The sequence below is a fragment of the Acipenser ruthenus genome, chromosome 4 (genome assembly GCF_902713425.1).
Source record: "Acipenser ruthenus chromosome 4, fAciRut3.2 maternal haplotype, whole genome shotgun sequence".
NCBI lineage: Eukaryota > Metazoa > Chordata > Actinopteri > Acipenseriformes > Acipenseridae > Acipenser > Acipenser ruthenus.
The window spans coordinates 80,769,773-80,786,154 of record NC_081192.1 but is presented as its reverse complement, the minus strand read 5'-3'; the positions used below and the strand labels follow the sequence as shown (position 1 = coordinate 80,786,154).

The following is a 16,382-nucleotide window of genomic DNA, read 5'->3' as shown; positions in this document are numbered from 1 at the left end:
GCTCAATAGTCTCCGTCTGTCATGTGATTGGTTCACAACACTGTCAGTCCTGCCCCTTTTCAAAGGAACACCTTTCTCCCCTGCACTCATCACAAGAGAAAATGGCTGAACACCAATTCTGTGATTAAAATGGTGATTAAAATGTCACTGTCAGTGTTTTCTGTCTGTCTGAAATTCAAACAAATTGAACTCGACGAAAACAAATATGACGGACGGGATATAAATTGGATTATGCAGCAGTCGGCAAACCAGATGGAGACAGAGAAAAACTTTGCTAACGGTACAGTATGAACTTCAAAAACATTTTCTGTTATTATTGGGGCTTGCTCGACATACTTCTTCTTCTTCTTCTTGTTCTTTAGCACGCTACTCCTCTTACACCGTTTAAGCTAGAAATGCCGTTCAAACTTTAAAACGTGTAGACCTGTCTGGAATAGTGTGCTTGTATACAACTTTTTTATATCTTTTATACTTTTTAAACAATTATGCTTTTTGTCCATCTTCATTCACTTTAATGGGACTTTTTTCAACATTCTTAAGCTCCCCATTGTTTAAAAACTCCCAGACTTCCAACATTCTATTTACTGTAAACGATGTAACTTTTGACACAAATCAACTGAAATTTTGACCACTTTCCCAACAAGCTAGACAAAAAGTTAGAGGGTATGACATCTTCCTCTACTTCTCTGCTATTCAAAACAGAAATAACTTACCAATCAAGAGTACACCTGTTTTAGTAACCGCACCAACTACGTTTTCTGTGAACTTTTAGAAATAACTGCCGTTTTGACCACTTTCCCAACAAGTTAGACAAATACTTAGAGGAAATGAAATCTTCCTCTACTTCTCAGCTTTTCAAATATGAAATCAAAAGAGAAATGGCGTCTACCAATCAAGAGGTACAGCTGTTTTAGTAACCTCATCAACTTCTTTCAGGAGGCTACTTCCCACTGTTGAATTAACTGTCATAGAACTTTGAGAAATTTCAAATTCTAGCACATTCTAAGCATGAGACAATTAGTAAACAATGTGACTTTTGACACAAATCAGCTACTTTGACCACTTTCCCAATAAAGCAAGCCCCACAACTTTACTTGTAAAGTTACCATCTAGTTTATTTATGTTATTTATTTATGTACTTATGCTGTATCAGCTATATTTAAACAAAATATATAAAGTTGTATTTACTATCCAACCTCACTTATTTTCTTGACTGATTCAAATATTAAATATTTACTGCAGACTCAGCCATAGTGGAAAATGAAATGCCACGATGGAAGACTATTGTTACCTCCAGGGTGCAATGACCTCAGCCTGTGGCTTCGGGCATTATAGCCCCCAGTCGGTAACAATAGTCTTCCTTCAGGTCAATAATTTTCTACTATAGCCCTCTCCAGTCCACATCTAATATATATATATATATATATATATATATATATATATATATATATATATATATATATATATATATATATATATATATATATATATTAGTAAATATGGAATATGGACTGGAGAGGAGGTGTATATTGGGAAAATATGGCCCCCGTGGGAAGAACTATAGTTACCAACAGGGGACTATAATGCTTAAGGGGCCTTTAGTTTCCCACTATGAGCCGAGGTCTGCAGTCCATATTTGTTTTATGAATCAGACTTTCTGACTGCGGCAGAGAATTCTCTGAGGAGTCAGTTGAGTTTGTGAACATCGTATTTACTTACATCGTCGAGTTGGAGTTGTTTGAATTTTAGGAAGTCAGAAAACACTGAAAGCGAAGTTTTTATGACGATTTTGTCTTTGCAACATCTTTGTTTTGTAGTATATTTTGAAAATAATGTTCTGTTGTCTGCCATTTTTCTGTGTTCTGTGAAGAGAGGAAGGACGATCAGCGTGATGATGTAATGTGAGGGAGTTTGTAAAAAAAACTATGGACCATAAGCAGTGTCATGGGGGCAATAGTTGGTTCTTTGCTTGTTTGGTATTTTCCATTTCAAATTGTGAAATGGTTATTTTTGGCGGTGATTGACCGAATCCTGACGCTGAGTGTAACATATATATAAAACTGGCTGCTATTCTGTTTTCTGTGAGTCCCTGAAGTTTCCAGATGGTTTGACTGTTATTTTTAACAGTGCATCTAATCCTTGGTGTCTGGAATGGACACTAATTGCATTTGAAGCCTATGCGAAGTCAGTTCCTCCATTTTGAGATGTTAATTTAATATATTTGACTACAGCAAAGTTATCTGTTTTGTCTCATTTGTTCTAAAGGACAGATAGAGCTGAGGTGCAGTAAACTGATTCCTGTGTGAATCATCCTCGTGTTTTGGTACTGTAGCTGTTGGCAGCAGTTCATAAGACAACACTATAATAACAATGTGTTTGTATTGCAGAGAGTTCAGAGCTGCTGAAGTTGGCTGTTTAGAAGCTGTCACTCCAGCCTAAGTCATAGGTAAATGGTGTCTTCATAATGCAGTGTTTGTCACTTGTTTAGTGCCAGGCGAAGGTTATATTTTATGGTGATTTGGAAAAGTAAAGATTGACAAGTAGTTTAAAAAAGAATTGTCACAAGCTATCATTTACATTTGTTTTATAAATAATGCTGCACACAGTATTAGTCCCCTTTATGAGATGTAAGTTTAAAGTTAAGCAAGATGCATAAATAAGACAGAGCTGTGGAAAAAGGGAGAAAAGAGGAAAAACATTTCATTACTTAGCCTTTTTTTTAATGCATTTCAGGTTTTGAATTCTTTCACTGGGGAAAGCAGTTTTATTTTTTTCGTAGGGGTATTACTTCCAGCTTCTAGTGATGACATCCCAGGCTGGTTAAAAAGGCTAACGAACTTGCAAGATTTCTGGCTATTGACATTATTTTAAGAGTAGGTCCCATAATATAGAAACATTTCGGCATTTGGTTTGGGGGTTTACACATGCTAAGTGCAAAGCGCAATCTCCTATTTCTTTCAGAATGGCTAAGTCAGGCAAACAGGAGAACATTATAACTAAATAAACAGTGTGGTGGTGAAATAAAATGGAAGAGTGGAAATAAGTGTACATGTTCACGGTTGTATTGAAGAATATTGGAAAAGTATACTAAATTGATGGCATAATGAATCAGACGAATAAGAAAAAGGTTCAGTACCAACAAGTGAAGCCATAGTAGTGGTCTTAAGAAGCTTTTGCTGAGGGCTGTCAGTTGAGGTCCATACTGGGTGTTGATCTATGCCAGAAATATGTGCGATCAGTATGTTCTAGGCAGGAGGGAACAGCACACATGCATTTTGAGTTTAGATATGAGTTGACTCAGTATACCTTTGACCTATGTAGGTTTTATAATGAGCTGTGCAATTTGCATCTAGTGTATTGACTCAGCTATTATCTATTATTGACACTGTACAGAATGTCTTGCTATGAATTTGAATGGTGAATACATTGTAATATATATATATATATATATATATATATATATATATATATATATATATATAATAATTTTTTGTATTCTGACTATGCAGTTTTTCACTTAATATATTTTATGTATTTCACTATGTGTATACAATATACAGATAAAGTTCTGCATTTATTATTAATTTTCTGAAAGGGTCAGGTGTCAACACCATATCCTTCAATCCAGAGGGGTCAGGAAATAGTTTATAGAACAGTAGGGATTTCCTATAGCAGCAAAACATTAATAGCCACAGCGACATTTAGAATGCTTTAATTCCCGTGTATATGAAAATATGAAATTTGTTCGATTCATATCATTATTATCATTTGTTTATTTAGCAGACACCTTTATCCAAGGCGACTTACAGAGACTCGGGTGTGTGAACTATGCATCAGCTGCAGAGTCACTTACAATTACATCTCACCCGAAAGATGGAGCACAAGGAGGTTAAGTGACTTGCTCAGGGACCACAATGCACAGAAGAACTTTTAATGTATCTGTTTTATGATCTACTGTATATATATATATATTGAAAACTATACTGCTGAAAAACAAAACTGGTGCTTAAGTGAATTGCTCGATTAGTGAATGCTGTTTCATATATACCTTTAATGACCTGCTCTTTCTCTTGCATCAAATCTGATGTCCTGGGAAACCAAATGACACACTTTATTATGAGGGCAATTGGCTACAGTCTTTGTTCCATATACAAAGTAACCCACTGTCATGCACTGAAAAGCATCATTTGGGGAGCAGGTCAGTGGCTTGCCTTGCCAACGAGAAATTGTAGTCACAAGCCTCGTTATAAGATTAAGATTTAAATAATTGTAAAATAATGCCACTACATATTACCCGTATGATTGAGAAATTTTCATTTTATACTGACATTAAGGGCCTGAAATGACATTAAGCTGGCAGGGGGGATCACAGCTAGTCAGGGAATTTTAACAACTTGTTATTGTACTGCAGTAATTCTTAACGGTACCTTTTGGAATCAGTCAAATGGAAATCAGCAGGAAATGTGTTCCCTGTACATTGCCAAGGCTGTTTAAAAAGAAGACACATTTGTCACCTGCTTGGGATATTATTATTGCAGTGGGTGGTGTTGGGGTTGCACTTGTCTCACATGTACAGTAACTGTGTCTTGTTTCAGCTGTTCGAAACGACAGGAATAAAAAGAAGAAAGAGACGGCGAAGCAAGAGTGCATGGAAAGCTATGAACTGACAGCCGAGTTAGAGAGCCTCATTGAGAAGATTCGTAAAGCTCATCAGGAAACATTCCCTTCCCTCTGCCAGCTGGGTAAATACACCACAGTAAGTACTAATGCCTGCGGGGATCCGTGTACACACAGCTCTGGTATGAATGCACTCCCTCCCCGTGCTGTTACACAATGATATTAGTTGTTGTTTGTTACGTCCCGCTGTGGCCTTGTGCCCCGCATGAAGCCAGCGGCTGCCCACCGCGGATGCTACAATAGGTTCCACCGCTCGCCACAGAGACAGAAGCCACAAGCCGTGCAGCAGCCCTAGGAGTTTGCTGCCACAGGCCCAGGGACCCTTTTTAGGGAGCCATCTGGAGTATTGGCGTCAGTGCACCACAGACATCTGTGTGCTTACTACCGTTCAGAATGGCTACTTACTGCAGTTCAAGCACCATCCTCCTCCCTTTCGGAGTCAGTCACGGACCCACAGGACGCCACGGTGGTGTCTCAGGAGGTAGCAGCTCTGCTGCAAAAATGGGCTATTCGCATGATAGACTCCATCCAGTTGGAGGAAGGGTTCTACTCCAGGTACTTCCTAGTGCCCAAGTGAGATGGTGGTCTCAGACCGATCCTCGACCTCAGACAGGTCAACCTGTATCTGAGGCGAAGGAGGTGCAAAATGTTGACAATGCAACAGCTGTTGCAGTCAATCAGGCCAGGTGACTGGTTCACCAGGGTGGACCTCAAAGACGCCTATTTCCACATCCCCATAAAACCAGCGCACAGGAAGTACCTGTGATTTGCCTTTTCGGTCTTGCCATTTGACCTCTGTAGCTCCCCGTGCCTTTTTGAGGTCCCCCGCATCTGATTGAGTAGGTCGCTGCGCTTGGGCAGTCTCCACGGCCCTCCGCTCAGGAGCTGCATCAAGGCAGAAAACCCGAGCCTCCTGGGCCAATATGGGGCTACTAACAGCACCATGTCCCACTCCTGCCAGTTTTTCTCCAGACACAACGGGAGCATGGCGAGCGGTGAGAAGGCATATAACAGTTGCCTCGGCCACTGGTGTGCCAAGGCATGTATCACCAGCGGGTCCCTGCCTCCTGTTATGGAGGACCAGAGGATGCATGGCAGCTTTGTGGGCTTTATTCCAGGGTGCATCTGTCAAGGATATTTGCAATGCAGCAGTGTGGGCTACTCCCATACCTTTACTAGGTTCTTCAGATTTAATGTCGTGGATCCTCAAAACCCTGGAGTGTTAAGGGCAGCTTCTCAGTCGACCCTTACAACAGGCATAGAGGTGAGTTTCTCCCTAAATTGTTTAGCCCTAGCTACTTGTTACTGGGGTTCCGAATGGTAACGCACAGGGCGACTTACAATTATTACAAGATATCACATTATTTTTAATACAATTACATTATTTTTTTACATATTATTTTTTAGATTCAATTACCCATTCATACAGTTGGGTTTTTACTGGAGCAATCTAGGTAAAGTACCTTGTTCAAGGGTACAGCAGCAGTGTCCCCCAACCTGGGACTGAACCCACGACCCTCCAGTCAAGAGTCCAGAGCCCTAACCACTACTCCACACTCCTGCCTAGTTAATTGAAGCTGTTAAGAGGCAGTTAACTAATTTAGGACCTGGTTGGAATAAAGACCAGGACACGAATTGATCTCGAGGGCCAGAGTTGAGTACCACTGGTCTAAGCCATGACATACTGTATAAAGAGTACTTTTGGTTGTAAAATTAAACACAGAAAAAAGAATAAATACATTGTATCGAAAAACAAATCTGTAACCAGTGACCATTTTGCAAAGTCATATCAAATACTGTTCTAGAATATAAATGTAGCATTGTTATTTGTAGGAACTTACCAAATCGTGAATTTTAAGCTTAAATCAGAAATCTGTGATTAGTGTGACAAAATTGCATGTTGTTTTGGGACAGTAACCCTGTCTTCTAGTGCAGGAAATAATTCACTCACAAATTAAATATATTTAAACAGGGTGGTACCTGTGTGTTTATTGTGTACAAGACAGACAATAAAATAAACAAACAAAAACCTAACTCCAATTTGGAGTGTAAACTAAACTTTTCATCAGTTCCAAACTAACACCGGACAGCTATGCCGTTTACTGGTAACCAAACACATACTCTTCAAGTATTACAGTACCTTTTCACAATCGTGGTTTCCAGGTCTTTGTTCAGGTCTCAGCCTTAACACCGACCCTGATAACTGCACCAGCCCCACTCAAATACCTGTGCCAATTAAATACCTGGGAAAAATCATGCTCGGCCATGCTACCTAACAGCATTATGGGAAATGTAGTCTTGTTATGTCGCATCACGACTGCATTTTCCTTTCACTGAGGATACAAGCTGTGCAGTAACCACAAACCAACATATTTGCCGTCGACTACTTTAACCAACATTCTGTTAAACTAGTGAAAGTCAAAATGTATTAGGAATCGTGTGATTTGGGATGCAGTTGGTTGACAACACTATCACTAGTGTACAGCTATGGCCAAAAGTTTAGCCATAAACTAGCCATAAACTTTAGTACAGTATTTTTGTTAGATTCCAAAATGTCACATTTTTGTCAGTTTTTAGTTAGGTATGCGGAAAACTACAAAGCGGTATGTAATTCAATATGTTAATGAAACATTATTCAGCAGGTTTCATTCGACTTTATGAAGCACAATTTGTTAATTCTACAGGGTGATGCAAAACTTGTGGCCATAGCTGTTGAACTGTGACAGATTATAAGTGAAGCACAAGTGCACGGTCAGAGACAGCAGAGAACTGAATGAAATGCACCAGATTTTTAAACCAAATACTGCCACTAAGGTTTTTCCAAAAATATGCTTCCATAAAAATGCTGGCGTTGTGTGATTATGATGTCATCAGCCTGCAGCTCCATTATAGTAAGGGGCAAAGCTGAAGAGGCAGGTGAAAACTGACAACAGGCCATCATGGCTTCAGGTAACTTGAAAGCTGCTTGTCAGTAATACAGCTTAGCTTCTATAATGATTAAGCTTTGCCTCAGGATTACCATTATGATGGTACAGTATCACATAGGGTGTGAAATCTAGTGGTCCACACGGCTAAACAGAATACTTTTCCTGTTTCTATTCCTTTGAATAGACTAGAGAGGTTCTGGTCAAACATGGTATTTAAGTAAAAATTGATGCTTAAAATATTGATTTTGTGCAATACCATCTAGTCGTGGGCCTTGTTGACAACTTGAAAGGATTTTACTGGGTTTAAACCAAGTATTACATGCAAAAGAAACACATTTTCACTGCTCACACAGATACCCCACATGCTTATTTAAAAAAACAAAAAACACTACTGTGTCTTAATGTGAAAGATGAAATCCAGTTATTTTATGTGTTTTGAGGATCCTTGATGGTTCCATAAAGGGTTAATAACATGAACTTAGATAATGCGCGTGTATTTAGGACCAAAACTGACTCAGAGCTAAACAGGAACTGATAAGAATTGTAATAGCCAGCCAACCCTAAGCCGGCTCAGTTCAGACTTGTAAGTGTATAGTATTGGTGACTGTGGCAAAGCGCCCCGCCCCTGTGTGCATTTGTGTTATGTGTTGTATGTTGCATGTGTAAATGTTGGTGTATAGATTGGTACACGGGATATAAACGGGTCTGTGTTTCACGTGTATTTAAAGTGTAGATTTGTATTTAGGCACGAGGAGAGCACAAATCACTTCACGTGCTGGTTAAATGTAATATGTGAGCACGGGGTTGCACAGAATTAATTCACGTGCTGGGATTCAAGTGAATAATTAATTAGTAATTGAATCCCAGCACAACAGTATAAATAGACGCACATTTCATTCAGTCGGGGTTGGTGTTCGGTGAGTGGAGAACGGGATTGGAGACGGAGGTGAAGTAAAATAATAATAGTAATAGTAAAAGTAATAGTTAACGTGTTTTCACTCACCGTGTTTGTTCGTCTGTCTGTCCTGCACCGTCTGTTTAGCGTTTAGTCATTTTGTATGTCTATTTATTTTGGCGTGTAGTGCCGTGTCCAGTGTTTTTGTCTGTTCCAACCTTTTATTTTCTGTTCTGTTTATTAAATGCTGAACGCGATCACGCGTTCAGCCTCACCAAAACCCCATCTCTCTGTCGTTTGTGTTCCTGTTTCTGGTCTGACGCCACCCACTCCGGCCGTCTTTGTGACAGTGACATAAGAAGAGTGTTCAGAGTGTAGCAGAACCACACTCTTATGGATCAGTTAAATCCCCATGCTTCATAACAACCTTACATATACTCGGAGGTAGAGTTTAAAACTTTATAATCCTAGTTCATCACAGTATTCATTTTCATGTTTTGTTTGTTTACAGATGTAATGACTGAAGGCTGTACTTTTTAATTTATTTATTCAAAAAATCAATTTGTGGCAGATTTATACAGAAGCTTGTACAACTTACTTTAAAGTAGTCTGCATTGGAGAGTGGGAAAAAAAAAGGCTCAGTTGCTACGTGCTCCTTGGGCAGTAGCTACTTATCCCTGCCCTTGTTAGATGTAGTCAAAACAATCAATGCAGGCACTCTGCTAAATAACAGGAATTGCTGTAGCGGCCAAGCACGTTCGGATCCCCAGAGGCTGCTGCGGGCCGCTGATCAAGGGCTGAGACCTGCTCGCCGTTGATCAGGGAGCTCTCCGAAGATGTACAGGTTTACTGTTTTTAATTGTTAAAAGGCTCAGGATCAGTTCTTGGTGATGCAAGAGTAGCTCAGATCCAGAGCAGCTGCTGACAAGATTTTGTTTATTCAAACAAACATTCAAATCGCATACTGGAGATTGAGTTTTTAACACTCTTAGCTTTGTTGTCAACAGCATTCAACTTTCAACTGCTTCAGAAACAGGATATAATTACATTCAAATTAGTTTAAATTGTGTTCATATTGGATTTGACTTAACACAGTATTTTTTTTTTGGGGGGGGGGGGGCTTCTCCTTTCCAATAAAGGGCAGTTAATGAAAGACACATTGAAAATATTCCCTGGAGTTTTATTCATGCTATCCTTTCTTACTGTTTGTATTGCTTGTTAACTCAGTGAATCAAATTCAGCTTGTCAAACTCCAATGTTCCACCTCCAGAGTTTTACATAAGGGAATCAGCTTCGGGTCAGCTTATGATTTGTGAATTATTTCCACTACCATTTCCAGTGCAGTTTGCACCCTTACAGTGTATTTCTAAGATGAGAAAATAACTGTTTATGTTACAGAGTTTGAAAGAAGCAGCTTAATTGCATGTAGGGGTCTTATACTGAAATCCTAAGACATGTATTCCTAGTTTTGAAACAATAGTGTTTTATTCAAAGACCAAAAGCTTAGTAAATCAGGCCCCATGTGACTGAATCTTGTTCTGAAAGGAACCCCTGTGATGCCCTGATGTCATTTGATACCCAGGAGAGTAAACATTGCTCTGCAGTGTGAAAGAGACTCAGGCCCAGATTTATAAAAGGATTGCGCATGTTTATACGACCGTAAAACGGGCGCTGAGGGTTCTGAATTCTTGGATGGGATTTATAAAACACATGCAATGGCATAAACACGAAATTAATACGTGATTTATGGGGGCAATGTCTCTGTGTGCTTTAGCCCTTGATTCATATTTAATTCTGTATATGCATATGTAATTCTGGGGCGTTTCTGAACGAAACCGCTAAAATTGGGAGGGGAATTTGCAAATTAGGTAATTGCGGGTCTCGTATTTGCTTGATTGTTTTAAGAATTCTAAAAATCAGGCGTTAATTTGCCACAGTCAGACAGTCGGCTATATAAAAGGCAAAGGTGATGTGGGAGACTTGTCTGCAGCAAGAAGGAGACATCGTTTTCAAGGACAAAGAAACATTTAATAACATTTTGCAAAGAGCTAATTTTTTAACCCTTCTGATCAAGTCAGTTTGTAAATTGCGGTTTATAATACCGTATTGTTTTGCAAACTCCAATTTTCAATGCATGTTTCATAGCTTACATGACAAAAAAGAAAGTCTGCAAATAGAGAATATAGAATCCATGTAAAAAAAAGGTTCTTAGAAGCACCTAAAAAGGTCTCCCAACAGTGGCAAAGCAAGGTTCTAACGAGAGCCTTTACTTCTAAAGTAGAGTGTAGGCATTATTATTAGAACGGTGGAGGAGATTAAGAAAAGATGGAACAATATTCCGAGGCACACTAAAGAAAAGTTTGAGAGTTTGAAAGAAAACGGTAAAAAAAAGGGCAGAGGGACAGATGACACAGTTAGTTTGTAGCTAGAGCAAATACAGTACAGCTGGTTGTAGGCACATCTGAATAATGTAGCTATATTATATACCATACAGATATGCTTTAAAATCATACAGAGTCAGAAATACAGACATACATAAGAAATAGAACAGTTGTAACTGTATAAGAATTTAAGAAGATATAAGTCGTAGTTAAATTGAAGACTGTTCGTATGAAGCTGTATGGAGTTATTGTTGTTAAACATATTGCTGTACAATGGAAGGATTTTCCACCCATTTGACTGCCATGGATGTAAGTAAATAAAACGTATTGTTTCTAAAGTTTGAAAAGTTTGTATGCCTGGAATTATTCTATACGAAATAAGAAGTTGAACTAATATGCGACGCACAGTAACTGGATGATGTGTCGTAATGTATAACAACCTAGACTACAAACTCTGAAGTGGTACATTTGTTTATTAAGAAGCCACCACACGTTCCATATTTTATTCCCTTGTCCTGGTGATGTATTTTGCGGTGAGCAGTATTTAAATTGTTCGAATGCGGAATCGCCTGCATCACCTAATTAGTCTTAGGTTGTTATTTTGACGATGAGTGCGGCCGTACTGAACACTCACATTACGTGGCTTTTTGCAGTCGGTTTTTCCCCTTTATAAATTTGGGCCTAAGAGAGAGGCTTGCTGGAATCAGAGCTTGACAGTGAGTTTCATCAGAGTTGGTGGTTAAAAACTTGAGCCTGAGCTTATAAAAGCCCAAGTGTTCAAGACGATATAAGGCTGACCACTTGAAGTTACTTCACACTTGGTTTTGAGATAGAGACACTTGACTTTTGTAAGGCTGTTCAAAGTAAAGAGGCAGCTGTGTTACAGAGAGGTGTTGAAATACTATTCTAGGATGATAAAAAAAAAAAAATCTTGTTAGTATGGCATGTATTGATGTGAAAAATATCCACATACACTTTTTATTTCCCTTTATTGATTATGTGCAGCCTGTTGTACAGTAATGCCATTTTTTGTGGAATGAGATGTTTGCTTAGCACAGTTTTAAAACTAATAGGAATTTCCTGCACACTCCTCATACCATGTAACAACATAATGGCATGCGTATCCTTGGCGATAGGGACAGTGGAGGTTAAAGTACGCGTGTGTTTGGAGGTTAAAGTGTGTGTGGGTGTGTGGAGGAATTTGACCCCTGATTTTCTCCCCAATTTGGAATGTGCAATTCTTTTTTTCTCCTCACCGCAGCAATTCCCCACACAGCTCAGGAGATCCGAAGGTTTCAGTGGGCGTCCTCCGATCCCACGCCCAAGTGAGCTGCCGGCCTCTGGAGGACAAAGGCGAGTCCTGCAGGTGTCCGCTCTGAGCTCACTGAGCGCCTGGCCAGCAGGGTTCTCTGTAGCGCGATGATGAGAAGCAGTCCCTTCTGGTTTTGCCTCCATAACCCACAGGACCGCAGAACCAATGCGACGCTGCCTTTGGAATCCCCAGCTAAGACCGACGACTGCACAGCTAGGACGCAAACCTGCGCTGTATGACTCACCCTGCACACCACGTGGCTGTATGTGGTGGATGTGGGCCATGTTGATCCACTTGTTTATATTACTGATATACCTGATTTTATGGCTGGGGGATGAACAATATGTTACCAATGTACTTGTTCATATTTAGAAATTAAATAAAGCCTGACTATTCAGCCTTAATGGGATGCATGAAAAACAACCTTGAGTGGGTTATTTATAAAGCTTGGAAACTTGCATTGAGTAAAGCTCTGCTACTAAAACGCTGGACAGAATTAGGCATACTTAAACAACGTCACTGAGAATTTGAGACATTTACCTTGGCAAATGTACATGGTAGTTTTGAATGTTTGCATGGTTATACTATGCATTTACCACAGGTTTACAATGATTCCTCCTGTTTTTATGGTTTAGAGTCAATTAATGTAAAGTGGGATTACTACGGAGTCAGTGACTAACAGTAACCTGGCCTAAAGCTAGACGCATCATCTCCCTGTGTATCTGTCTAACCCAGTTATGAATTTAGTGGCTGGCAAATGAGGCATCATATATTCTGGGAAACCGTTTCTAAAAACACAAACAAGCAAATATCACCTGTTCTGCACATCTGCCGTTCAGAAATGCGCATGTGCTGAATTCTTCCATTGTCTGTGTTTTATTGCTGTTACACAGATTTCTGGAAAAGCATTATTATTGTTATTATTATTGTCTCTTTCATATGTGTAAGTGACCTTATCATTGACCACTAACCCAATATTTATTTTTAACTTGTTTTAAAATATTTAAACTTTGCAGTGTTGGAAACAAAGCATAGTTGGTACATGGCTGTAGTCTATGATTGTCCCATCATTATTTTGTGAAGAAATATGGAAAACACTCCCTGACTTTCAATTCCTCGAGAAACGTGCCTATGAGTGGAAAGAGATTGAGAGAGATAACTGTTCTTCAGACCCCTTAATTGATTTAAGTAGTGGCCTGGGACCATAGGAATGTAGGTGCTTGTGTCCCAATAAACACTTTAGCATTCTCATACAGGGTAACAGATATAAAAGGCCTTTATTATCCTGAGCATATAGTGGAGTACTGTGAAATACAGTATGTACATCACACAGAGAGAGAGAGAGAGAGAGAGAGAGAGAGAGAGAGAGAGAGAGAGAGAGAGAGAGAGAGAGAGAGAGAGAGAGAGAGAGAGAGAGAGAGAGAGAGAGAGAGAGAGAGAGAGAGAGAGAGAGAGAGAGAGAGAGAGAGAGAGAGAGAGAGAGAGAGAGAGAGAGATTAACTTGTTACAAGAAAAATTTGCTTGAAACGAAACATTTGCTTGAATGTCCATTTGAACTTTCCATTGACATTTGATAAAATTCAAAACTTGGCAGAGAAAAAGCATCATTACTTAGATTGCTGCTCTGTGGGGGAGATAACTGTCAAACTGCTGTCTGTTGCTACAACTGTTTACATAACGTACCTGTAATTTTTCTTTTCTGTTGTTAACATACTGACAACTGTTTACACTTATACTTTTAAAGTCTGTTTCAAAGCCCTTTTCAAAATGTCCGCTGTAAGTGTTCTAAGTGTAAGTTGAAAGTTCTAAGTGTAAAAAGTAATGCTGTTCCAGTTAACAGATTAATTGGACAGATTAACCAACTAAAGAGTTGGTCGCAGATAAACATTTTTTTACAATTTAATCGTGCATTAACAGTGCATTCTGGGTAGAGAGAGAAATACACGCTGCTTTTTAGGGAAGTGCAGATTGAAGTATGCACTCTCTCTCCCTGGAAGTGATAGGACACTGTGGTTTTAAGCTCATATAAAAAGGGGTTAAAGTTGTGTAAAAATCATAATTGTTGTCTTGTTTTGTACAAGGATTGCTGATAGTGTGCTACAGATGTATATATATATGTATTTGAACTGAAATGTTTACCTACGTTGATTTAAATGATTGCCAAACTGCAAAGTTACTCGTGTGCATTGTAACCAGCTGTGGTGACCGCTGTGGCAAAATCCATGGTGCATTTATCCTTACTAACATAATAAACTGGTGATTTAGTTATAAACCTCAGAGTGTTTTTTGTTTCCTTGTGTGTGCATTGCTAATAATCTTGCTGTTTAGGGGTTACCTAAACAGTACATGTAACTGTGCTGCTCTGTTACATTTACAAAAATAGAAATAATAATAAAAATGGTTTAAAAAGACCAATTTTCCATTGGGCTTTTTTTTATTAATAAGATCTTTACCTTTATTAAAAATGTGCATGGATTAATCTACCAATTAATTAACTAATGCCCATAAATTAACCGATCAATATTTTTAATCGAGTGACAGCCCTAGTAAAAAGTTGTCAGCATTTTAACAATGAAAAGAAAAATGACAGGTGTGTTATTGAAATAGGTGTAGCAACACGTGGGGACATATGTTTATTCACTGCGTTTTTTACCCCGTGTCGCTGCTATTTTTGTATTCAGAAATGCAATATTAATGGATGTTTCAGCTTTCCAAAATTACCACTGGTTTCCTTTTAGAGAGAAAATATGTTTCCAAACTAAGTCTCCATCTGGTTCAGATAACATCAAAGGGTCCTTATCTACCTGTCGGTCAAACCACTTCGTTCGAGTTTAAGCTTTCGTGTGAGGGAGAGCCTGTATGTTTTTGTAAATCTCCTTAACAGTAAATATGCTGTCTGAGATGCCGACGTCATGTTTACACGCTTATCCAACTCCACTTTCTCCTGTCCCCTACTATTGATATGTTGTCTTAACTGTTGGTAAAGAAATCCTCAGGTTCTCTTGGTCAAGCTTTAACTGTGAGAATCTCAGAAAGATAACCCTACAGATGCCAGACCACTTCACCTCTGCGATAGAGACATGAATCTCACACTGTGTTGTGCTTTTGTCTTGCAGAATTCTAGTGCAGATCACCGTGTACGACTAGACCTCGGATTATGGGACAAATTCAGTGAACTGGCCACAAAGTGCATTATTAAAATAGTGGAGTTTGCAAAAAAGGTGCCTGGCTTCACAGGACTGACCATCGCAGACCAAATAACTCTACTTAAAGCTGCCTGTCTAGATATTCTGGTAGGTGTTTTACATTTGTATTCCTACGCAAAGTTTAATGAAGGATAATAACAGTATTTTCATATATGGCACTGCTTCTAACCCCCTATATGTAATTAGTTGTATACTGCATTGTTGCTTTGTCATTTGTGCTGGACACAATAGAAGGCTAAACTTCTATAAATAAATAAATACAAATAAATTAAAAAATAGGAACAAAACTGTAATTGTGCAACTACTAAACTCATTGATAATTTAATCTAAGAGATTCTGTTTGGGAATATATGCTTTTAATTTCCACCAGCAGGTTCATTAGCATTAGTTTTCACGACATCTTTAGTGCTTGAATAATGCTAAACGTTTAAGGAAAAGGGTCAAGGTTACTTCTCGTTCCATATCTTTTGTTCGTAGAACAATGCATAAATGCATGAATAACAGTAGATGCGCTGTTATGTCCAGCACCATTTTTTTTGCATGTACACAAAAGGTTTAAAAGATCAAACAAAAGCCCTTCTTCAGCTTTAAGAGAGAGAGAGGGAGAGAGAGCAAGAGCGAGAGAGAGAGAGAGAGAGAGAGAGAGAGATACTAATTTAAGCCCTGCTGCCTTTCTTTCAGATCAAACTACAAACTGAGCGATCTCCATTAATAAAAATGTTTTTTTCAAATGCTAGAAAACATGCAAGAGTGTGCTTTTCCTATAGCCTTGCTTCATACACTTGATCCATTGCGTTGCGGCAGTCAATCATGGACAGAATTCAAAGGAACGATCAAACAAATACCATCCCTCAGCCGTGCCTTTATGAATCACTGTGATCATGTTTTATTCCTCTTTATTTTTCTGTTGTTTTTAGATGTAATGTCAATGCTGCCCTCCACAGGTGTCATCTATAAGAGACATGTTATCTCAGCGGGTTTATA

General features: G+C 38.9%; 1 protein-coding gene across 2 annotated transcripts in view; it reads left to right on the top strand.

Moving 5' to 3' along the window:
- Positions 1-16,382, top strand: part of LOC117399268 (retinoic acid receptor beta) — a 223,352-nt gene that overhangs the window by 199,438 nt on the left and 7,532 nt on the right. For both annotated transcript variants that reach the window (XM_059022925.1, XM_033998357.3), the window contains 2 exons: positions 4,596-4,756; positions 15,309-15,485. In XM_059022925.1, the coding sequence (XP_058878908.1) occupies positions 4,596-4,756; positions 15,309-15,485 (338 nt within the window). The remainder of the gene's footprint in view (positions 1-4,595; positions 4,757-15,308; positions 15,486-16,382) is intronic.